The following is a 25,107-nucleotide window of genomic DNA, read 5'->3' as shown; positions in this document are numbered from 1 at the left end:
ATGCAATCACAGAAGAGACATCCCGTCACCTTTTCCATATTCTATTGGTTAGAAGCAAGATCCAAGCCCTGCCACACTTGAGGGAAGCAAATTACACAGACCTATGAATACCAGGAGGCAGTGATCATTAGGGTCCATCTTAGAATCTCTCTTCCGTAGGAAAGAAGGAAGAATGGGAGGAAGGAGGTGCGGAAGAAGAAAGGATATTGTGCTCAATTAAGGGTGAAAGCTACTACATATTGTATTGATACTTAGGATATTCATAATACCTGTTCTAAGACATCCTCTTAAATTTGGTTTAACCCAATATTCCCAAACACATTTAATCAAAAATCTCTTTTTTCTCACCAAAAACTTTCTTGTAGAAAAAAGTTTGAGGAAATACTGAACCAGAGAAATATTTTTTTCCTATTCATCCAAAAGATTTAGTACTGAGACTGGGAGCTTGTGGGTATATTCCTGAAATCCAGGAAATTCTGTATTTATAAATTTTGTTGGCAATTTAAAAATACTAAGAGGGAGAAGTAGTGGGTTATCTGAATAAGCACCTAGTAGCCAAGTACTGCCATGAGATTTCACACCTCGGTGGGTATGGGTGCAGTTACCATCACATTGGTAGCAGTTAATAATATTCAATGGTTGAATACTAACAAGAAATAAAGTAGTACAAATTTATAAATAATGTATTGGGACCAGATAAAGGCCTAAATTCATAATGATACACACTAAGATTTTGTAGTAGTTTCAATAGAGAAAAGTTGTGGTAGAATAAATGAGTCATTACACAGCAAAAGTACTAGAGGAACATTGGCTCAAAGATCAGTTAGGAGAATATTCATGTGGAATGTAGCTTTTTTAGTTTACACAAAATAACATTGACCATTTTATTAATATTACTTATTTTAATTTAGTTGGTTTATGGTCTTGCTTTTATTTAATCTTGTAAATTGGTTTTTGGTATTATAGTTATATGAAATCTTAAAGATAAATACCATATTCATAATTTTATAATTGCAAATGTGAAAGTAAAATTACGGTACAAATAATTCATCAACACCACAGTTCCTTAGGGAACTTTTGTTTTAACAGATAACCATACATTACTCAACACTGAGAAACATTGCCCCATTATTTTAATATTTTATTAATTGTAGGCGATAGCGATTCTTTTATCCTAACTAGACTAATAAGCACTTAGTGCTGCTCTCTAATATGACTAATCTATTTTAAATCAAAGAGTAGACATCAATTTCATTGTCTCCTCTTCCTTCAACTGGTGTGTTTTAGATCAGCATGTTCGTGACCATTCCTTGACTATGGGGAGGAAGGGAGGAGCTGTGCCCTCCTCTCCTCTCCCTCCGGGTGAGCTATTGTTATTGATGGGCACATACCTGGTCCCTTAGGAGTACTGCAAAGAGTAGAAAAACACTATTTTTGTTTTCTGTTCACTTTTCTGGTTCAAGATGGTTATACTCAGTTAAATCTGAAGATTTCCTCACCATCACAGGTTTTGTCTTTTAGTTTTACTTTCTTTGAAGAAAAGACCTTGTCAGATCTAGATTTTGTAGTTTTCATCACGTAAAATGTGACCCAAATGAATCATTCTCCGAACAGCCTGTATGGGGCTAATTTCGTAAGGTTGTGGACTCTATCAAGGGAGAGAGCAAGTGCCTGCAGGAAACCATCTTGTGCAAAGACAATGATATAAAGATAGGCCCAGAGAACAGGGTAGAATAAATATTCCAAAAGCAAGACCATATAGAGTCAGGTACTGGTAGAGAGACTAGGAAGGTGTCCGGTGACTTGGGTGTGACTGTCCTGATGGTGCATTTACTACCTGCATTTCCTGGTGAAGGCATTGCTTTACATACCCATGAGATGGAGATGTTTGTGTCATGCCTGGGGACACAGACATGTCACTGAGCCATTGCACATGATGTTATAGGAACCAAGCAAGGGCTGTGGAGCAGGGTGGGTCCAATTGTTGAGAGAATTCTAGAAAGTCTTCCCAGAGGAGAATCCTGTGAGACACCCAGTCTGCTTTGCAAGATCATCACTAGGAACCAAATGAAAAGCTAGTTTATCAAACCCAAGACATTATGCAAATGCAATATATTGTCATGACATATTGGAAACCTGGTAGTCAGACAGCTGCCTTTTTCCTGAATCCATGTTGTGTTTAACAAATTCCAGATTTGTCATTTGTCCTAGCAGTCCTAAATATTCATGAGGAAACTGATTCCTGAGCTGTACACTGCAAGCTGGTGGGTGTTCTGGGGTTCCCCCCTCAGGGACAGAGGTAACAGAGAAGACAATATGCTCTGTTCCTTCAGGTGGCCCTCTGCTTTATGAGAACGTCACGTTCGTCTACAACTCGGAGCAGCTGAACGGGACTCAGAGGGTCCTTCTGGATAACGTCCTGTCGGAAGAACAGTGCCGGGAGCTGCACAGCGTGGCCAGTGTGAGGCCCAAGAGGGTGGGACCTGACTGTGCTGGCCCAGGGTGCGAGCCTGGAAGTGCTTTGGTTCTGGTCTCACTTGGAGCCAGAGAACCAGGTCTGCGATGTCACTCTCTTTAGGAGAAGGACATTGACTGTGAGGCACTTTCATAGTCTCTGGGTTGAGATGACTTTAGTTTTGTCCAGATCAGGATATAGCTAGTGGATCTGGATTAGTTAGTGACCTAATTCTTAGGACAGCAAGTGCCCTGTCTACCATATAAAGTCACTGAGAAAAATCTCTTTATTTTAATCAATAATAACCAACATATTAATCACTTATATTCTACCTATTTCTACAAAAAGTGGTGGTATTTCCTAATAAAAATATAGTGTAAAGGTTAAATAAATATATCCATTTTAATTGAAAGAATTAATGATACCAGGATCCTGAAACAAAACAGAATGATTCTGAGTATTGACTTTGGTTCTTACCTTTCTGGCAGTCAAGGCAGAAAAGAAGAGCTGGTTAATTTGTAATTATCATTAAGAAAACACCTTTATTGTACTTCCAGGGAATCATGATTGTTGGCGATGGATACAGAGGAAAAACTTCACCCCATACACCCAATGAAAAGTTTGAAGGCGCAACTGTCCTGAAAGCACTCAAAGTAAAGTCTTAACTTGTTTTGGGTTTGGGTTCCTAAGTGTCAATCCAGGACCTTCTGTGAATGGCAGACACAGGAAAGAGAAGAGCTTAGAAAATAGTTTTATCAGGACTCGGAGGGAGCAAGTGGGAAATGGCACCTGCATTGTTTTTAACCCTTCCTTCATTTCTCCCTTCAGTCACGGATTTATCAAGGAGCTCATGGTCCAATGGTGAAAACAGGCCCAAACAAATAATTATTCTGTATTGCAGGAAGTGGTGTTGGAGAGGAATGAGCAGAGTGTTGTGAGAGCAGACAGAGACTAGCTTTTAGTGTTCTCTCTGTGATTAGGAAGCCTTGTTTCAATGGCTCATTTTCCCACCCAGATCCACAAGCATGTAGTGGTGTCCCCACCCGCCAGCGCAGAGGTGACCACTGTGCCCTGGCTCACTGAACCCTGGCGTCTGTTTTTCTCAAGCCCTCCAGGCAACCCCCCAGTACCTGATGTTCTCCTTTCTCCTCAGTTCGGTTACGAAGGCCGAGTCCCACTGAAGAGTGCCCGTCTGTTTTATGACATCAGCGAGAAGGCCCGGAAGATTGTGGAATCCTATTTCATGCTCAACTCAACCCTGTATTTTTCCTACACACACATGGTCTGCCGAACAGCCCTGTCTGGTGAGATTTCACAGCCTGAACCTGTTCCTCCCCCCACAGGGACATGGGGAAGAAAACTGTGCTGAACGAAGCTCTATGACTTGTTAGACGAATGGTTTAGATACGTCTTAAATTTCTAAAACAAAAGAAACTTACCAACTCTCGTCTTCCCTTCCCTCTTTCTCTCCTTTTTCGTCCCCTAAAGTATCAGCTGACCTTCACTCTGCCTGTTTTCTCTTTCAAATCAACTTCTCCTCCTTTTTTTTTTTTTTAAATATATCTTTATTGATTTCAGAGAGAGGAAAGGAGAGGGAGAGAGAGAGAGATAGAAAACATCAATGATGAGAGTCATTGCTCAAGCCCGCAACCCGGGCATGTGCCCTGACCGGGAATCGAACCCCGATCGCCTGGATCCTAGATCGACGCTCAACCACTGAGCCACGCTCGGCCGGGCTCCTCCTTTCTTAAGTTGCACAGAAAAATACTTCTTTGCTCTAGATTTTACTTTTCAGGGAGCTAGGAACCTGGAAATCACGGTCTCCTGTTGCATGGAGTGTAGTGTAGAAGATGAAGGGCTTGTTGAAGTAAATGTTCTTCAAAAGCCCGAGCCCCCTCCCTCCCTGCTGTCATCGTTCCTTCTCTGGATCCTCTCTTCTGCACCCTCCCGAGTAGGAAGGGACGGATAATGTCCCAGGGCGAGACTTTTACACTTGGGGAGGTTCAGCGGGACCAAAGCCTCTGTTTTTACACTGGCGTTTCATCTCCTCCTGTGACCGCTCCGCAGGAAGTGCACCCATGCAATGCATGGCCTGCCCGTGTCTGTTTAGGTCGGAGAACTCCTGTAGCCAAGCGGCAGGTGTGACCTGCTCGCAGTTTTCCATCAAGTTCCTATCGAAGGGGGCCAGAGCCCCCTGACTGCTCGCCCGGTGTTCTCTCCTCTCTTCTCAGCCTTCGGTCTCCTCACATGCCCAGAGGCGCCAGCAGGGGAGCGGGCAGTCTGGTGGCCGGTTTTGCTGTCGGAGGTTCCTGCCCTCCTTTCATCCGTCCTTGTTCCCTTTCCTGGCAGGTCAGCAGGACAGAAGAAATGACCTCAGTCATCCCATCCACGCTGACAACTGCCTGTTGGATCCGGAGGCCAATGAATGCTGGAAGGAGCCTCCTGCTTACACATTCCGGGACTATAGGTACAGCCAGCACCTGCTTCAAAGCCAAGCTTTTGCCCAACGGTTGTCAAAAATCCATGGAAACTAGAAAGCTGGTCTTTTTTGCTTATCATGACATTCATCTCTGCAAAGCAGAGATCTCAAATAATCTCAGATTATCTCAAAAGATCTCAAATAATCTTTCGAAACAACTGTCACAACTGAAAGGGACGTCATCATCTTACTTTTTTACCTTAAAAATCCATGCATGGTTTTTTGTATCCTAGTCCACAAAATGTCCATTTTGTTTTAATATAAAAATAAAGTTTATATATATTTTTATGATCCCTTAACATTCACTGAAATATATCCTTTATGCATTGGGATCTTATCTCATCACTTATCTATGTCTGCATTTTATAAACAAGAAACTGGAAACTCAGGAGGGAAAAAATGTTCTTTCTTATTGAAAGATATTTTAGTGTGAAAGAAGAAGAGTCAGGAGTTGTAGTCACCATGTAGATAATACTGTGTTAATTATTATTCTGTGCTCTATAGAGAAACATTTATTGAGCGCCCCCTATCTGCGAAGCGAGGCTACATCCCTTGGAGCTCTCCAGCTGGTTAGGGGAAAAAATACATTCTGTAGAGTTATTCATATGACAGGGAAGAAGAGAGTTGTAAGTAGTGTGGGCAGGTTCAAAGGGCTAAATTAAATCGAGTTAGGTTCTCTTTGAAGAAAGTGAAATGTGATATGAGCTTTAAACTATAATTAAAAATTTAAAGTAAGTGGAATAAATACTTCAAGGGTATGATCCAAACTACATCTGATCTTACTCTTGAGGGTTAGGAGGGTCAGTTATTTCAATGTCTAGTTCAAAGGAAACATACGAATCAGGCTGGTCAGTTCACCAGTCTTCAGTATTTCTGTGGTAATGGTGTTGTAAGCATATCATAGTACAAATGACTTCTCTTTCTTCGTATAGTGCTCTCCTGTACATGAATGATGACTTTGAAGGAGGAGAATTCATATTCACTGAAATGGATGCCAAGACTGTGACTGTAAGTAAACATATTCTTGCAAATTTATTTAGTATTTTTTTATCTCAGTCTTGCCATTTTCTAAGGACTCAGACTGTTCGATTTCAAACATTTCTGAGCTCTAGAATTCAAGAGGTGCAAAGAGGCCCAGTCTATTTATACATCGTAAAATGTTAAAAATGGAACCGTCAATAAAAATCTTCTCATCCACTTTAAAGATGGGTAAGTTAAAGAATAAAAATATTAAGGATTTTCTAATCCTTATATAAGTTAAGCTAGACTTGGGACGAGAACCTCTCCTAATTATTTGTCAAATTCTGGTAGAAACATAAAAACACTAATTCCTAAGTTACCCAAGCCTAGGACAAGTCAAATGATTCTACAGAGTGGCTTTCAAGTAACCTGGTTTTGTACATGCTTGGATTGATCATTGCCTCCAGAACTTAGTTATCAAAGTTATTATATATGCGGGCATGTATGTGTGTATGTGTACATATATGTGTGAATGTGTGAGTGCATATGTGTATGAATGTGATTGCAAGTAAACCCATACCTGAAAATTGATATATACATTCACATACACACACGTTTGTGTGTGGTCACATGACATGTTTTGGATGAGCTTCTAAACATACCTTCATAGGTAAAAATCCAAAGTGAAATTCAACTCCCATCTTTCTAAGCAAAGTGATGCTTTTGGAAAACCAGCCTGCAGAACACTTAAGACCATATGGGCATCATACACTGGTCATTAAGCCAAGAGCATATTTATGGTAGAAAAGCAGGTATTCCAATTGAGAAGATAATTGAATTTATAAATAGATTATGAGATATCTCTTTTCTCCATACAAAATCTAAATAGTTGGGAGATGTAATAAACTTCAAGGATTTGGCATTATATAAGCTATTTCCACAACATTTGCTTAGTTTTATCCTCATGTTTGCCTCTTTTTCTTAATAGCGAAACAGCCATTTATCATTACTGACATACCACTAGAGTATAAGCAGATGATATTCAAAAACTGTTTGTTACTGGAAAAGAGGAAACCTTTGGAGATTCTGGTTAAAATTGTCCAGAAACATTGTTATAATTAAGAAATAATTTTTCATGCAATTTAATACAATAATGTATATTTAAAAGGCTATGATGCCTGCACTTTTTTGTAAAAAGCCTAAATACTAACATGTGAGTAGTGTGATGCTTCATTATCTGGGAAATTAAATCAAGATGGATGGTCTGGGTTGGAGTTTAAAATCGCTGTACAGAATTCTCATTTTTTGAAGAGCCTCTGCAGAAAGGATTTGATTTTTGAGCTCTGCTAACACTGAAACTGAGGTTAAAAAATGCTTGCATCTTGCCCGGCTGGCGTGGCTCAGCGGTTGGGCATCGACCTATGATCCAGGTCTCTGTTCAGTTCCCAGTCAGGGCACACGCCCGGGCCTGCAGGAGGCAGCTGCTCAATGACCCTCTCATCACTGATATTCCTCTCTCTCTCCCTGTCCCTTCCTCTCTCTGAAATCAATAAAGGTATATTTAAAAACAACAACAAAAACAAGGACATTTAAAAAAAAAAAAAGCTTGCGTCTTGCCCAGCTGGGAAGAAAATCAGAAGGTTGGTTGAAAAGACTTATTTGCTGCTCCATCTTGTGGCCGTATTTGGAAATGCGCAGTGTTTGAAAGCAGCTGATGCTGGAACGCTGTGTGGGAATCAGTAATTCATGAACTTGCAAGTTAACTGGAATTCTTTTTTTTTTCTTCCCAGTATTGAGGGCTTTTATTTTATTTTTTATTTTTACATATTTTTAAAATTTTTATTGAATTTATTGGGGTGATGTTGGTTAATAAAATTATATGGGTTTCAGGTGTACAGCTCTACAACACATCATCTGTATATTGTATTGTGTGCTCACCACCCAAGTCAAGTCTCCTGTCACCATCCATCCCCCCTTACCCTATTCTATTTCCCTTCATCTCCCTTTCCCTCTTCCAATCACCATACTGCTGTTTTTTCAACCTATGAGGGTTTTTTTGTTTGATTGTTTTGTGTGTGTGTGTGTGTGTGTGTGTTTCTTAATCTCTTTACCTTTTTTTTTCTTAATCTCTTCACCCAGCCCCACAAGCCTCCTCTGACAGCTGTCAGTCTGTTCTCTGTATTTATGAGTCTGTTCCTATTTTGTTTGTTAGTTTATTTTGTTCATTAGATTGTACATATAAGTGAGTTAACTGGAATTCTGCTTTTTAATGATGTGAAAGCAGATAATATTCCACTTTAATGGTTCTATCTTTTTACCATAAAGGTGTAACTATTTTGAAAATTAATGAATCTAACCATTTTCCCCACAAAAAGTAAAAGAAAAACCTGATTTAAATAATGTTTTTATTCAAAGGCTCCAAGTTGGGATATTTACTTTCCCAAATTATTTCTGCTTCAGATTAATTCACAAGGCAGACTTCTCAGGGCATTTTATAGACAATCAAAATTCCTAGGTAACCAGCTTTCCCTTTTTTGACTCTGGAGGGACAGAGGAAGCAGGGAAATAACCAATTTGGGGGCTACACAAGGAGGTAACATGTTTTAAGACCTTTATTTTTGAAAAATCTAGAAATTATATAATGAACTGAATGGTGGCCAAAGGTTTACATTTATTCAAGACAAGTGAGCACAAAGGCTCCTCTGACGTGTAATCATCCGTTAGATGAAAAGCAAAAGGAACTGCTTTTATCATACTTGGAAGATACGCGGATTATTTCACCAGCAGCATCTATTTGTGAAACATGGGTAGTTAGGGATTTGTGTTTCTCTGTGTGAGTTTCCAAAAGATAACATCTAATGAGTTCCATTTGCTTCATGAAAAATTAAAATCACTACGGAGCCGTGTTCCATAAGTATGTTTACAATCATTTATCTGTACGTCAGAGCGTGTTTTCCTGTGGGAGCAGTGCCATCAGTGGGGCTTTTCCGTCCGTCCCTGTACCTGACGGATAACCGGGAGGCTGTCTGCGTGTCAGCATTAGTCCCGGAGGCCCGTAATCAGCTCCCCCTGCTGCAGGCAGTGGGTAGCTTCTTTTCCTGAACTTTCCCAAAGTTCTCCACGTGTAAAAATGGTTTCCATTCTCCCAGTCCCATCAGAGAGAAAGCGTCCCGTTGTCCCCAAGCCCTTCCTTTAGTGTAAGGAGCTGTGGCCGAGGTTCAGGAATCACACAGAAGGGACAGCAACCGGTGTGGTGGAGGGAGTGCTGACCAGCACCAGCGAACGAGCAGCCGGAAAACTTGAAACCTGGTCTTAAGGCCACGTGTATGGGAAGGCTTTCCTATCCTATGTCAGATGTGTCAGGTATTATTTAGTTTGCTGTTTTTATGTGGAAATGTACAACAAATTCCTGCTTCAGAAAGACAAAATCAGATCCATCCTGAGGGCACCAGTAACTACCCAGCTCTCTGGATTTATGTCAGAAAAGTCCCCTTGGTAAAAAGCTGCTTAACAAAAGCAGCCCTCTCGAAAGGACCAGTCACTCCTCCTCAGTGACTGTGAGTAGAGTAACCAGACACTGGCTGCTTTCCTCTGCTCTTCCCTTGAAAGCACACACACACACACACACACACATATGCACACTCCCTGGGTCTCAGACTTCTTTTTTTTTTATTGTTGACAGTGTTACAGATGTCCCCCTTAGTGTCCCTCCACCCAGCTCCCGCCCCACCCCGGCCTTCACCGCATTATTGCCTGTGTCCATGGGCTATGCACATACGCACAAGGCTCTCGGACTGTCGGATTCCGCCACCTGCCTTCAGTCTCAGCCCTCCACATGTAGGGGACACAGTCTGGGAGTCCCGGTGTTAGGTAGCAACCAAGGACTTCGGGGAGTTTTCCAAATATTTCTCCTGAAGCTGTCATTGAAAAAACCCAGCCTTCCCGTTTATGGTGAAGGAAACCAATGATTCTTCTAAAGGGTGTCTGTCAACTCAAGTCAATTCAGAAAACAGCTCATTAGAATGCTTATCAAACAGAATGTCCTGTACCACTTTTTTGCTTTCACTTTACTTTTCCAAGCTCTACTCTGGAATGAGTCAAGCTTCCTTCTCAAGAAAGGAAACTTAACTTGACTTATAGTCAGACACTTCTTTGTGCATGGAAGCAAGGCCCTTAACCTGTTCCTTAAGCTCGCTCAATGTGGAGGGCCTGCTTGTTTGATCTAACACCCTGGCTCAGCGCCCCCCAGCCATGTCTCTTTTCCATTCCACCCTCCTCTACCTAAACGTTACTGGACAGCACCCCCTGAGTGATGCACAACAGGCTTGGGACTGTGTCAATCATTTCAGAGCCCCGGAGGCCATGCAGTGTGTCACTCCGAGACGTAGGGTGTTCCCAGGACTGGAGGTGTTAAAACATTGGGTGAGAACTGCTGGGCAGGAAGATGGTAACAGGAATTCAATGATCATATGGGATTCTACTTGGCTTTTTTCTTTTAATATGTTTTTATTGAATTCAGAGAAGAAGGGAGAGGGAGAGAGAGATAGAAACATCAATGAGAGAGAAACATCAGTTGGCTGCCTCTTGTGCACCCCCACTGGGGACAGAGCCCGAAATCCAGGTATATGGGTTTCCTGGTCTGACCAAGAATCAAACCTCCATCTCTTGGATCATAGGTCAGCGCTCATCCACTGAGCCACGCCGACAGGGCTAGACTTGACTTTTTAAAATCTTTGTATTATGAAAGGTACACAACCCCTAAATGTACAGTTAAAAAATTAAAAAGGGTACACCCATGGAACCACAGCCTAGATCAGTAATAAACGCCAGTACTCTAGGCGTCCACTTGATTTGTTTTCGTAATTACACAGATAATTAAATATACATCTTCATATGTCCAATGCTGTGCTAGTGTCTTAGAGAAGTGAATTAAAAGGGAGGGCCTTTGCTTCCTGGAGTTTGTCAGCTATCAACATAGCTGTGCCACAGACTGTGCCCATCATTTTACCTGAATAATTTTATTTTCTGAATTAGATATTATTTTGACCTTATCTTTGTTTTGTAGATGAGACATAATCTATGTCTTTTTCAACCTCGGGATTCCATTATTCTTTGACTCAAAACTTGACCCAAATAATCCCACAGAAAGATAAAGAACGGGGATTGTAGAGATGTTTGTGAAATAGGAATTGAGAGTCTAATTTTTACTTTTTTTCCCCTCAGGCCTCTATCAAACCGAAGTGTGGACGCATGATCAGCTTCTCATCCGGAGGTGAGAACCCGCATGGGGTGAAGGCAGTCACCAAGGGCCAGAGGTGTGCTGTGGCGCTGTGGTTTACCTTGGACCCACTTTACAGAGAATTGGTGAGTGTCTGACCCATCCAGAAAGCCAATCAGATGCCCCATAAACCTGCTTCATAAACTGATTTATGAGAGTCCTTTAAGTTGATTCATAACCCTTTAAGAACCTTAGAGATCTAGGGAGGGAAAAACCATAAAAAAACCTTTTATAGCTTTTACAGAATCTTTTCTCTTTGTTTCTAACACTGTCTATTTTTTACGTAAGAACAAATTTTCCTGATCATCTAATGTTTGTAGCATGAGTGTGAGGGAAAGAAGAAGGGCGGTGAAGGCAATTCTTAATCATGTGGCTTCTAATAAGTAAATGTTTGAAGTCAATACATCAGTGATATTTGACAGTCCTTAATTAGTCTTGAGCTTTATTAAAAAACTAGCATCAGGAGAGAGGAACCACTTTCTACTGGTTACAGGAAAAATGATTTTTATCCCCTCAACAAATCATTAAAAGGAGCACTGAGTAATTTATGAAACATGTAGAAGGGGTGGGGGACCCTGAAAGTTCATTATTATTTATTATGATTAAATCATAAATTTTAAAATATTGTTCTTATTATATGGGAGGTATCTGAGGATACTTAGCCTGGATAAGAGACCATGATCTTGTCCTCTGGATGCTCTTGGGCAGCGGTTACAATCTCTATATGTGAAGTTGCAGATGAATAAGACCAATGGGTAGAATTCCCTAGAGGAAAAAATTGGGCTCAACATACAAGAAATGACTTATGCCCAGCCAGCATGGCTCAGCAGTTGAGCATTGACCTATGATCCAGGAGACTGTGGTTGGATTCCCTGGTCAGGGCACATGCCCTGGTTTTGGGCTCGGTCCCTGGTGGGGGGTATGCAGGAGGCAGTAGATCAATGACTCTCTCATCACTGATGTTCCTCTCTCTGAAATCAATAAAGATATGTTTTTTAAAAAAGAGAAAGAAATAACTTATAAATCGTCATCACTGTTAGGTGAAATAATCTGCTTTGGAAGTAGTGAGTTCCTTGTCACTGGATGGCTCCAATTGGAGCCTCAGCAGTTGCTTGGTATGGGATGCTGAAATTGCAATGGAAATGTCATAGGAAGGGCTCAACTGGATAACTTCATCTTCTCCAGCCCCAACTGTTGATGAAGCTATGGAATCCTACCCTTTAAAATGACATTCCATCCAATTTTCCTCTTTGGAGCCCTAAATTGATTTCAATTTGATCAGAAACTATTTAAAATTAATCTAGTTTCTCATATACTTTTTTATCATCAAACTAACTCACACATATTCTAAGCATTAATTCATATATTTAACAAACGTTTACAGAATAGCTACTCTTGTGCCTGGGAAACTGCCAGGCAGGCCCTGGGAGGTACAAAGGGGAACAAAACATAAGTCCCTGACCAGCTTGGAGAGGTCGACAAGGAGATCCAGAGTGCGGAGACAGCACTGTGAGTTGTAGGGGAATCAAGGAAGGCATATGCAGCCCTAGCTGGTGTGGCTCAGTTGGTCGGCTGTCGTCCGATGCACCGAGAGGCTGCCGATTTGACTCCTGGTCAGGGCACATGCCCCAGTTTGGGGCTCCATCCCATGGTGGGGGGTTGGGGGGTGCCTATCGATCTTCTGCTCTCACAGCGATGTTTCTCTTTCCTTTTCCCTTCCTCTCTCTAAAAATCAATAAAAATATTTTAAAACACAAAACAAAAAACCAAAAAATGAAAGAAAGGCATATAAAAGAACAGTCCTGAAAGAGAAGATGATAGCCAGGCACAGAAAGAGAAAAAAAAGGTCCTGACGAAGGGCCCAGGGCACAGAGAGGTCTGAGAACTTCAGGGGGCACTGAGCCGCCTCCTCCGCCCGTCCTTGCTTTCCGTCCTTGCTTTCCGTCCTGCGCTTGCCGCCTCCGAAGCCAGCATGTCCCCGCAGTGCTCAGCACTGAGGAGCAGGTGAGGGAGCAGACAGGCTGCGAAGATAGCTTATTGAAACATTGCCTTACTATTTTCTCTCTTTCGTGTTCAATTCAGCAAACAGTTCATCTGTTTTATTAGTCAGTATCTCAACTTTCTCTTCCAGGATAATTTCTATCAAAATAAGCTAACACAAAAAAGTTGTCTTCACTCCTTTCTAACCAGTAAACGTCGATGGCGAAGGGCGAGTGTTGGAAAATGTCTCCTCTCTCTGGGCAATAGTGACATCTAGTGGCCACAGGCAAAAATGACCAAAGCCTCTGAAGCAACTAGAAAATTTGGCCTGTGATGTGATTCCCAGACATTGCTCCACTTTGAAACCACCTGGGGAACTTTACAAACTACTGACATCAGGCTCCCACCCTCAGGAATTCTGGTTTAGTTGATATGGGATGTGACCTGGGCATCAGAAGTTTTAAAAGTTGCCCAGGTGATTCTAATGTGCAGCAAAGTTTGAAGGTCTCTGAATTAGGTGCCTCTTCACAGATTGAATCCCTGAGCAAAGGAAATCAGCCTATGAATAAATCATTGGAGCCAGCAACTTCCATGCTTGCTACAGAGTATTTTAAAGGCATTTAATTCTTACGGAGTATTTTGCATCATAAACTCTTAAAGATGCCCAATATTAGAAGCTTCAGTTCCTGGGTAGAGAGTCCCAGCTCTGGAATGTCTTTCCTTCCAGGAGAGTCAGGATGCAGCGGTCTCCCGTGGCAGCCCATGGGAAAAGTTTGGTGTGTACATCCATTGGTTGAGAAGCAGGTTGTTTTGCCTGTATTCATAAAGTGATATTCAGGAATTTTACGTAGATGTCACAGCACCAGTTATATTTGGTCATTTTAGTTGCCTTTAAATCAGCATCATTTTCAATTATAAGCTCTTGAATGAAAGGGGCTTTGTTTTCAAGTTGCAAAATAGTTATTATCATGACATACTCTGCAAGGCATTGTGCTAGGGACTACCTACAGGGGATACAAGCTAGGTAAGACATAACCCCTATTTTCAAGGAGCTTGAAGTCAAAGTGGAGAGTTAATACAGATGCCTGAGTAACTAAAACACAGGACAGTTCAGTAAGAATAATTTGAGGTGGCCCTAGCTGGTTTTGCACAGTGGTCAAAGCATCTGCCCATGGACTGAAGGGTCCCAGGCTCGATTCTGGCCAAGGACACATATCTTGATTGCAGGCTCGATCCCCGGCCCTGGTCGGGGTGCATGCAGGAGGCAACCAATGGATGTGTCTCTCTCACATCAATGCCTCTCTCTGTCTTTCTGCCACTCTCTCTGAAAAGCAATGGAAAAATTATAGAGGCAAAGGCATGGTGCTCAGGGGACATCAGCAGGAAACCAAGGGAGGCTTTATTGAGAAGATGACATTTGACATGAGTCTCAGGATGAGCACAGTTTCTTTAGGGAGAGAGATTTTGGACAGAGAAAGCCCTTCATTCATTTCACATTTATTTATCAGATAGAACGGAAGTCTTGCTAAATGCCAGTAGCTTTTCTGGTCATTGGAAATACAGCAGTGACCAACAGCGGCAGGATTCCCTGCTTTCATGGAGCTTTCCTTCTAGTGGAAAAAGACGACAAATAAGTAAAAGAATAAATAATTGAGAGATTTTCAGGTAGTGAGAAATGATGTGTGGAAAAGGAAACTGATTGGAGAGTGAAAGGGCAGGGCTGGCACCCTGAGGGCCCTCCAGACTGATGACAGGGGAATTGCCACCTAGTGACAAGAATTCAACTAAGATAAAGGCCTTGGGAAGAGAATTCTAGGCAGAGAACAGGTTACAAAGGCCCAGGGACAAGAGGGAGCTTAGAGTAGCTAAGAAACAAAGAAAACCAGTGCCTCGAATGTGCTAAGCAAGGTGGAGCGTGGTGTGAAAAGGGGCCACAGAGGAGGCAGAGGTCAGATTCAACAAACTAGTTAAGGAATATGAATTGCATCTAACTGGAGGTGGGGGGGGGGCGGTGCTATGTGCCCTATCTACCCTGCCTCCCCCAGTCCTGGGGAGTTATAGGATACCAAAGGATTACAGAATAGCTTTGTTTATTTTTATTTTTATTTATTGATGTGTGCGAGAGAGACAGAGAGAGAGGGAGAGAAATATAGATTTTCTGCTTCACTTATCCATCTTAACATGTTGTAGACTAAGAGGAGGTGAAAAAATGTGGAAGGTGTGAGATGCTCTTTGGGGAGAGGCCAACTGGGCCTGCTAATTGATTGACATGGGGGTAGGAGAAAGCACAGGGTCTAATGGAAGCATCCAGAGGGTCATTTAGCTACTACTAGAACTGGGTGATTCTTCTGAGAGGCTGGATTCAGAGACCTTGAGGTGAGCTAGGAAGTTGGAGTGTAAGGTGAGGTGAGAGAGGACAGGTGAGGTGAAAGAGAGAGACTGGTGTGAATCAGACAGCTCCTGTTAAGCACAGCAGGGAGACTGGACCTGGAACCTCAAGCAGTAGGAACCTGTGCCAGGGTGTGAGCAGCGAGCATGAAGATGACGTGGCCAGGAGTCAAGTGCAGGGGCCAGTTGGAAGCATGTGGGAGTGGGGTGCGGGATGGGTCGATTTGGAAGCAAGCATTGAGCTGAGAGATGATGAGAGCCTAAACCCTTGGTTTTCAAGCGGGAGCTGTTTTGCCTCCTATGGCACATTTGAGAATGTCCAGAAACATTTTTGGCTGTCACAACTTGGGGAGAGGTGCTACTGGCCAGGGATGGCTGCTAAACATCCTACAATGCACAGGAGAGCCCTCACAGCAAAGGATTTTCTGGCCCAAAGTGTCAGTAGTGCCGAGGCTGAGAAACCCTGGCCTAAGTAATGTGCACTGAAATGAAAGGGGCAGCCACACGTGGTAGAACACAGAGAAGTAGGTGACTTATGAGATCCAAGAAGCCGCGGTCAGTCTCTGAGGCCACTTGGGTGAGCAGGGCCGGTCGTCACTGAGGGGATCTGAGAAGAGGAGCGGAGTCGGTCTGTGCAGAAGAAAACGCTGAATTAAACTTGAACACCAAATTGGAGAACAGACTTGGAAATGCCCACAGGACCACAGACTTGGAAATGTCCACAGGTCCATAGGAAGGGTGGTGAGCAGTTGAATACAGAAAACTTCTTGGCAAGAGAGAAATCTTGGAAAATAATTGCTTAGGGCACAGGGAAGTCAGGAGAAGGCACCAGTGCAGGGATGAGATGACCCTTAACTGGATTTAGCATCCATCCCATGTGCAGATGGGTGCCTGGGAGTGTTTGGGAAGCATCTGCCACCGGGACTGATTATGATGCTTGTAACAAAAACGTGCAAATTGTCTTTTTTGCAGGAGCGAATAAAAGCCGATGAAGTGATCGCAATCCTGGATCAAGAACAACAAGGGAAGCATGGACTGAATATCAACCCGAAAGATGAGCTATAAAAATGAGAGAGAGTGTTCTATCAGATATTTATTTAATTGTTAATCTTATGAGAACCTTTTTATTTTTGTACAGAGCCGTGGTATAAATTAACAGGTTAATATGAGTCACCAGATCTCCCTTCTGTTCCTAAGGATGTTTGCTTTGCCTCTTCACTCAGTCTGTCTGTCTTGGTTTTTCATCAGCTCATCTCTCAAAGCCCAGCCCCCCCCCCCCCCCCCTTCATTGGCTGCAGAACCAAAGCTTAAGCAGAAAGAGTAAGTCCGTTTGGGGGAAACCATGCTCTCATGCGTGTGTCCTTCTAAAGCCAGCATGCAGTTTGGCCTCAGAAGGCCTTTCGGGCTCTGAGCTTGTCAACCGCCTTCTCTCATGGTGCTGGAGGCCGTGAGCGTGCGCCTGAGGTGCCCTGGTGGCAGTGGGGTCTGTGCTGTCTCGTGTATCACTGGCCGGGGAGCCCCAGGCTCTGAGAAGGAACCACTCCGAGAAGTACTGCATGAGACAGAGGGGCCCCTCCTTTCCAGGGCCCTGGTGGTGTTTTCACCAAAGAACAAACTTACACTGGAAGCTTCGATTCACCCTCCACAGTGCTCCAGGGAGGACGCCCTGTGGGCCGTGTTCTTATGAAGGTTGTTTGGGGGTTTGAACTAGAACGGCTCTTCCCCCCAGTGACTTTTAGAAGAAAGTCTTGAATCCCACCTGAATCAGGGCACGTCACCGGAGAGTGGAGTCCACGGGTGAGAAGGGGCATTGTGATCGTAAGAAAAATGGATTTCTGATTGATTTCCCTCTTCCTCTGCAGAGTTTGGTGGCCCCTCCTCTTTGCTACTCTGCAGCATGCAGGCTTGTTCTTGTGTCTGGTTGGTTTAATAAAGGGAGCTTTATTTTAATATCTGACATTTGTTTTTCTTCTCTCAAATATTTGGTTTATCATCAGGGAATGGTTTTATGGTCCCACAGGAGCTTTGGGAACAATCCAGGGACAACATTGGACTACGACTAGTTTTGCTGGCAGATGCTCTGGGGCTGCAAGGAAGGTGGGAACACTGCTTTTGAAGAACAGATGGTTAGCAAACAGAGGTGTTCATCCAGACAGCGTCTGGTCCTTGGTGCCAATGCTGAAACATTGTTTGGGGTGGGGCTGTGGTGATTCTAGCCCAGGGGAACCTGCTCCTCCAGCCAGTGGGAGATCACCTGCCTCTGTGATGTGCAGTGGTCAAGGTCATAGCCTTTCAGAAAAGCAGCAAACCAAAATTTTCTAAAAATCCCTTTTACTTTCTGCCATTTATGGTCTTGGTTAGTGATAAGAATATTCATCCTTTGAGACTGAAAAAATGAGTCATAGTGATTTACGTGCTGTTTTCCACCCAACCTTCTAGTTGCATTTTCATCATGGGAGAGGAAAGAGCATTCGATTATAATCCCAGTGCTATCCAATGTGTCCTGTGTGACCTGGAGCGACTCTGTTCCTTTCTGGGCTCCAGTTTTCTTCTCTGTAAGTGACATAATCGGTTGTACTTGTTCCTAAAAGCCTCCCTTTTGCTCTGAGTACAAAACAAAACAATAAAAAACAAAACAGATTTTGGAAATATTTACAAATACAACCACATTTGCTTCTACTAACATCTTGAGACTTGTGAATGGGTTCATTGTATGTATATGTGATTTTAAAACTTTAAACCCAATTTTAAGGCTATAAAAGTTTCTGAGCTTTGCAAAGGTAGATTGCTGTTTGTTTGCTGTCTCTGAGAAGTATTTGCTGGCACTCAGATTTGCTGATAAGAAGATCTGGGCAAGGATCTAATTTCTGTTCTCTGGCAACAAGGCACCAACAAAGAAAACAGCCTTTGGCTCTTTGCAGTCCCACTTCCTGGGTGCTGTGAGCGTTCTGGGAGAGGCAGGGGCTTCAGCACTGATTTTGACATCCAGCCCCACAGAAAGTAGGTGAAGGCCTCCATAAATGTCCTTGTGGTAGATCCATATCTCACGCCCTTTGCTGACAGTGGAGGAATTATTCCTGTTTTGTAAGTTACCAGTATTGTTTTACACCTGGGTCATCATGTATGCAGTAAAGCACTTATATTTTTAATCTGCTCCACATCAAACCATACATAATTTCATTCAAATAGTTAGGGCGTGTCATCAGATGACTTAAAAATTGAACTCAAAAATTTTTAAGTTAGAAGAGTCCATTTGAATTTTTGTAGCTTTTAGGAGGCCATAGAAGTCACAGTTCAATTCTATCTTTCCCCCTGGGAGAAAACCAAGGCTCAAGGAGATCAGAAAGATGACTCCAGGGTTACAGAATTGGAGTGATGTGAGGGGGCTTGTGGGCACAGGAATCCTGGCACAGGGCAGCGTCCACACGAGGAAGGGCTGCCTTTCTGTATCTGGTAAAGATGGTGGTTACTCCCCAATCTATGGACCACAGAGCTGTTGTCTGTCTAGAAGGGGTACCTTTTTCTAATTCACTCAACAGTACCATATGGGCTGAGGCAGCCCAGGCTGCCCAATTTTTATGACTTCAAGTCTAGGACTCTTCATTTTTACCTCTTGGGAAACCACCATGTGTGTAAAAAGTTTTACAAAGCTTTGTTTTCACCTGCACGATTGCATTGAATGCTTACGACACACGGCTTGTTCACACACCGGTGGGAACCCCGGGAGGTGTTCTGGGCATGGATAGCGATGCCCATTTTGCAGATGAGGAGGTGGAGAGCAGTCGAGTGAGAACCTGTGATAGGTGAGCTCGGAGTGTCCTAGTCTGAAGCAGAAGACGGTCTTTAAACAGGAGAGGAGCAAAAGCACCAGGATCGTCTGCTCTCTCAGCCATGTTTCCAGACATACCCGATATTAAATAATACAGTAATGTGAAGAGCAAATGGTTGATTTTTTAAAATCTAAACTTTTTCTCTCCTTTATTTTTCTGCTGAATTATGTGTGAAGGCACATGTGCCTTCTCCTCTGAGATGTAGTGACTATGGGGCATCTAATTCAGTGAGATCAGCCCCATTTTTTTTAGCTAAGTCTGTGAGCCAGGCACTGCTGTCATGAAACTCAAAAAAGGGAAAAAGATTTGAGTCAAGCCATTTTCCTCTCCCTCTAAGCAGAAAGAACCTTGAACTTAAATTTCCTCTTGAAAAAACACTGACAGGACAGAGTGATATTCTTGGATGTGTAACATGCTGTCTTCAGAGCCCTGGACGTTAAATTGTTTGACAAGGAAATTTTAGTTGAATGCCGTCTGCGGACATAGCACTTTTTGGCACTTGCTCAGCGGACGGGAAGCCGTGGAATGAGTCAGTACCACTTAATAATACATGGCTATGAATTTTAATTGAAGTACAAATGCTGAATATTTCACATAAGAGCCGCAGCAGCCAACTCCCTCACTGACGTCAAGAGAGGAGGTAATGGGGGCCACCTCACCGGTTCCTTACACCGAAGGATTAAAATGCTATGACAATGGTATGGCCGAGAAGTGGGGGGAAAATTCAACTCTTGCCACATCCAGAACCCTGGGGAAACAGGAGCCATTTGGCAAAATCCCTCAACCGTCACTTAGACTGGGCCCATGGTTATGATCCCCCTCTAGCTTCTGCCAAGAAGCCTGTGATGTGAGGTGACCTCCCCACACAATCCCTCAGCCCACCCACAAATCCTCCAGTCCCAGGTAATTTAATGTTTCCATCGTGAGACATCAGGGCTCGTTCTGTTTTGGACCTGGGTGATTTCTTCAGACACCCTTGAGACAAGTAACCTCAACCACGGCCGGGGAGGCCTCCCGCTGGGCTGGGCTGCAGGCTTTGCTGTCGGAGCCTCCCCCATGCCTCCTCCCCCTGGTAAATCACGGTGTTTTCTGTGGCCGCTGCTGACCTCTGAGGCCAGACGACAGCACATCTGGAACAACCTGATCGTCGATCCTGGCTCGCTCTGCAATGGATGGTGACCTCAGCCGTGTGAGAAGGTGGCTCGGTGAGTCACCTCTTCCTTCAGAGATCTCGTTATAAGGACCCACATGAAAAATAACCAAACAAGACGTTTCTGCCCTCTCCTTTCCCAACACCCATTATTAAGGAGGAAATCTGAATGCCCCATTCAGTCAGCATACAGCACACCTTTTCTGGCTCCTTTATGTGATATGCTGAGGGGGAGGAGGGAGAAAAGGTGAACAGGACAAGCCTAGCCCCCCCTTTCCTTGGTAGGTCACCTCGGAGAAGGTCGAGGGTACAGTAGAGTGGGACAACTTTCCAGTCCCTGCCCTGAGTCTTCTGCTCTGGAAGGACCGATCAGCTGTCTTCATCTGAATCTCCACTTGGAAGTGAATTGGATGTCATCGATCCACCCTGGAACTCTTGCCCTCGGCCCCTCTTGTCAGACGTGATGGCATGGGTCCTGGAAATTCTGCCTACACCCTCCTTGCTCTTCCCGAGCTGATGTCTTTACCTCTGAATCACTATCTGATGGTGGGTGGGGAAAGAAATGTGAACCAGGAAAGAAACATTACCTGCTATGTCTCATCTTTTTCCACTTGTAAATCATACATCCCATTGTTTCAAAGGGCTGTAATCCTGGTTGGCATGTATAAAGCTCTTTTAGGGCCTTGAAACGCTTGGCGATCATATGTAACTGGACAATTATCTCGAGGCCCCTCAGTGTTGTCTTCATTTTGTAAGCAGAGAAATCGACAGTCACCGGGAAGGTGGTAGAGTAGAGCTCTGGTCATTCATGAATTAATTCTTCAGACAGTTTCTGAGTGGCCACTCAGTAGTGATTTTAGGGAGGTAGACAAAAATGAGTAAGACTTTTAACACTTTCTTTATGGAAACTAAAGTGGAAAAAAATAAACATAAATAAGTGAATAATATAAAATGAGGTAAGAGCTGTGATAGAAAACTTGTGACAGAAGCAGGTACACAAAAAGCCATGTTAATTCAAAGAAGGGTGTGACTGGGACAGGGAAGGCTTTACCGAAAAGGTGACCGTTAAGCTGGGTGTTGAGTGCCTGTTCTGCCACCATAAAGCAGAAATGAGCCATGTGGCCTCTCATGTCACCACAGTGTCCTCAACTGAAAAAGTGTTCAATTTGAACTGGATGATTTTTTGTTTGGGTTTTAAAACATGAAGTTTTCTGAAAATTTGGAAGAGTTCGTATTAAAATTGGTTTTTCAGAGGTGGACTGGGATCTTTACTACAGATTGCCTTGGGACAAGCACTTTAATGAATGCTGTGAAAACCCAAGTAAATACCAGTTTAAGATAGTTTTATTTTGTGGCCTTGTGAGGAGGTGTTTTTACGTGGGTGGGGTGTAGCCACCTAGGACCTGCAGATGAGCAGCAGGTGACAGAGAAAGCTGAAGTGAGCCCCTTCATCCAGACTGAAGTCAACGGAGCTCTCCCAGTCGCATTTTCTTCTGCCCATGAGTCCAAAGAGCATTGCCTGCCCTGGAACCAGTCTGCTCACTCAAATCCTTATACATTCATCCCAGAAATGGAAATAATTAAGATATTCCTGACACCTGAACATATTGAGGTGTGTTGTCTGAAAAAACCTAAAGCATTTGGTAAATTCAGTCAAGCTTTTAGTAAAACCAGAAAGCTATGTGATGCTTTAGTTAGGACATGGCTTCCAGTGTCAAATGGAGCAGGGATTCGAAGCTTTGGGAATGCTCGGGAGCCAATCATCTCCAATAGGTGCGAATGGGGTCCCTTTGCCTCATTTAAACCCAGAGAGCTGAATAGTACACCGTGCAGTAAGTGTCCAACACACTCGCTGTGTTTGCTCTCTGTACCTGGTTTTGGCTTGTTAAATTTTGCATCTGTCTTTTAAGGTCTTAGGCAATCCATACTGCTTAGATTTAGAATACATTTTAGAGTTCCCGAGGTTTAGAAGTCAACTTCAGGGCTTCTGGTCACTGGGGTCATATTCTGGGAGTTCATGATATTCTAGTGTGTAGCAGCGTTTACTGAACAGACCCCTGTATTTCTGCTGTACTTGAAGTTCAGAGTTTCAGAACAAGCTTTTCTCACAAGATAATATGAATTAGAACTATACTTCCTTGAAGTAAATTTTGATAATTAAATAAAAGCTGTTTAGTCATTTTCTCACCTCTGTATCCAAGATAAAAGTTTAACAACACTGTTTTAGCAAATTGTATTCTGAGTAGTCAATTTTCAGTTCATTCCACCTTTAGCTACTAGCCCCAAGTGAAGAGTGGGCATGAAGGCATTGACTAGAGATAATCCAGATTCTTAGAAGAATGTTCCACTTTCCTTCCCGGGCCGCCATCGTGCTCACTAAGCATTTCCCAACACCCCAGTAGACTGGCCCATCATCCACATAAAGGGAAAAAGAAGGTCAGACTAGATGAACAATTTGACTTAAGTCAAAGCCATAGTAGATGTGTTTTCTGAGTAAAAAAATAAGTGGTTGTACTCTCTAAGGATATTTTGCTGTTCTGACCATTTTTTATGAAGAGCTAGGAGGCAGGAATTTATTATAAACTTATATGACCACAAACCTCAACACTCCTCCACACCACAGTGGAAATTCAGAAGGAGGCAACTGTCTTCAGCAAGAGGGTTGGCCGCTGCGTGGAGCGTGCCAGGGATGATTACAGCTCTTGCAGCTCTGTTCAAACACGCTCTGGTCTCCTCTTGGGGAGCACTCTGAGCCTTCTCTGAACTTCCAGGCCGCAGGGCTGAGCACAGCGTACAGCTATTTCTTCCAGACGTTTGGCTTCTGAGTAATGTTTTTTGTCTCTAAGGGTAATAAAAGTACATCAGATGTTGCTCCTTGTACCATGAACTTTGCTTTGAAGCACCAGTGAGCCACTTCAAAGGCTCAGCACCACTCAGAGATGCTTGTCCCGGGGACTCTGCCCTATCAAGGTGGGCCCATCAACCTGGGACACATTGCCCACCGAGGCACTTACCAACTAAAGCCTAGATGTCATCAAATGCGACAAAGTGGCATACTGAAGATTTCACACTGCCCTGCTTTCAGAATCAGCATGGATTGTGCATCATTCTTTGGACTCTGTAAGGGGGGGAAATGCAACATTTACATGCAGAATGGTGTAAAAATTAAAGAGAAAAATATTTGAATGGCCTGCTAAGCTCAGCATAGAGTGCTTTTGGGTATTGTGGCTCTGAAGTCAACATTGAACTGTTCAGAGCTGGTTAGACTGGGAAGATCAAGCCTGAGGTGGACCCTCCCGAACAAATCATCTTCACAATAAGGCTTTGTATTTAGAGTTCAGCAATTTACTGCCTCTACGAGGAACAGACTCCAAGGTAGATGGGGCCTTAGAGAGTGTCTGGTCAGACACCGATTACTTAGAGTTGGGGAAACTGAGGCCCAGAAAGGATATTTATTTACTGGACTTTAGTACATGTTACATATAGAATCTGGACTTAAACCCAGGTAGCCTGACTCCTAGTCCAAAGCCCCACCATGAGAGGAGTCAGGGTAGAATAGAGGGAAGAGGACAGGCTTGTGCCCGCCCAGACTTAAGCCCCATTGCTGCCTCTCATTAGCTCAGTAATAATGGACTCATTTCTTACCCTCTTATTTTCACTATCTTCATCTGTAAAGGGCTAGTACTACCTATCTGATGAGTTATCATGAGATTTAGCCCTGACAATAGAACAAAAGTTCCAGACACAGCAGGCCACTATTAAAAGTCAATTGTTATTTTTACTACATATCACAACACCGAACAAGAAGAAAATGAACAGGGCTGAGATTTCTCTAGCAATCCTTTGCCAGCTCTCAGGACATTTTTAAAAAATGCGTTCTCCCATGAAGCATCTTGGAATCTTCAAAGTTAACTTTCACACAATTAGATTTCTAAATCGCCTGTGGCCATAAATCACACTTTTTGCTGGGATAAGGGCACAGGAGAAGAGAAACCTGTTATACAAAATCAAGAGGGTGTTTTAAATCCAAACTGGTTGTTAATCACCAGTCTAGAAAGGAGATGCCCAGCTCTCCAGGAGCCACCTTCTTTGGCTGGCTGACTGCTTGGTCTCCCCTGTACCGGGGTCCTTCAGCAGCTTTTCCCAGTCTCTCTATCCCAGCATGTTGAAAGAACATAGTTTTTACCTATTTCTTTTACTAAGCATCCTCTCACTTGCTTTCCTCTATACAGAAAACAGAATCATTGCTAAGCAGCAGGGGGCACTATCAGCATATTTTGCTTTAAGGGGTAAAAAGAGGTGCCCCTGTGGCCGGTGGAAGTGGGGTCCTTGCAGTGTTACGAGAAAAAGCATTTTCCGGGACCAACAAGGGAGGATGAGGTCTGGTGGTAAGATATATTTGGGTGGATTTCCAATGTTCCATCTCTGCCTGTCCCGCCATGGAAAAGCAGGGCCAGAAACAGGGCCGATGTCCAGAGATCCTGCACCATATGAAAGCTTAGTCCGGTTCAGCCTTTCTCACCATCCGGCTGGCTTAGCTTGTGTCCCGCTGCAACCTGTTGCTCTGCGGGTATCCAGGTTTCGGCC

At 43.3% G+C, this 25,107-nt stretch overlaps 1 protein-coding gene across 1 annotated transcript in view; it reads left to right on the top strand.

The window, feature by feature from the left end:
- Positions 1–17,490, top strand: part of P3H2 (prolyl 3-hydroxylase 2) — a 143,128-nt gene extending 125,638 nt beyond the window's left edge. The window contains exons 9-15 of the mRNA XM_081137726.1: positions 2,334–2,461; positions 3,013–3,108; positions 3,609–3,759; positions 4,805–4,922; positions 5,867–5,942; positions 11,118–11,258; positions 16,513–17,490. Coding sequence (XP_080993852.1) covers positions 2,334–2,461; positions 3,013–3,108; positions 3,609–3,759; positions 4,805–4,922; positions 5,867–5,942; positions 11,118–11,258; positions 16,513–16,605 — 803 coding nt within the window. The 3' untranslated portion in view covers positions 16,606–17,490. The remainder of the gene's footprint in view (positions 1–2,333; positions 2,462–3,012; positions 3,109–3,608; positions 3,760–4,804; positions 4,923–5,866; positions 5,943–11,117; positions 11,259–16,512) is intronic.
- Positions 17,491–25,107: the final 7,617 nt, after the last annotated feature.

Source organism: Miniopterus schreibersii (assembly GCF_964146895.1).
Source record: "Miniopterus schreibersii genome assembly, chromosome: 5".
NCBI lineage: Eukaryota > Metazoa > Chordata > Mammalia > Chiroptera > Miniopteridae > Miniopterus > Miniopterus schreibersii.
Note: the sequence above shows the minus strand (reverse complement) of the source record. Positions and strands in the feature narration are given on the sequence as shown.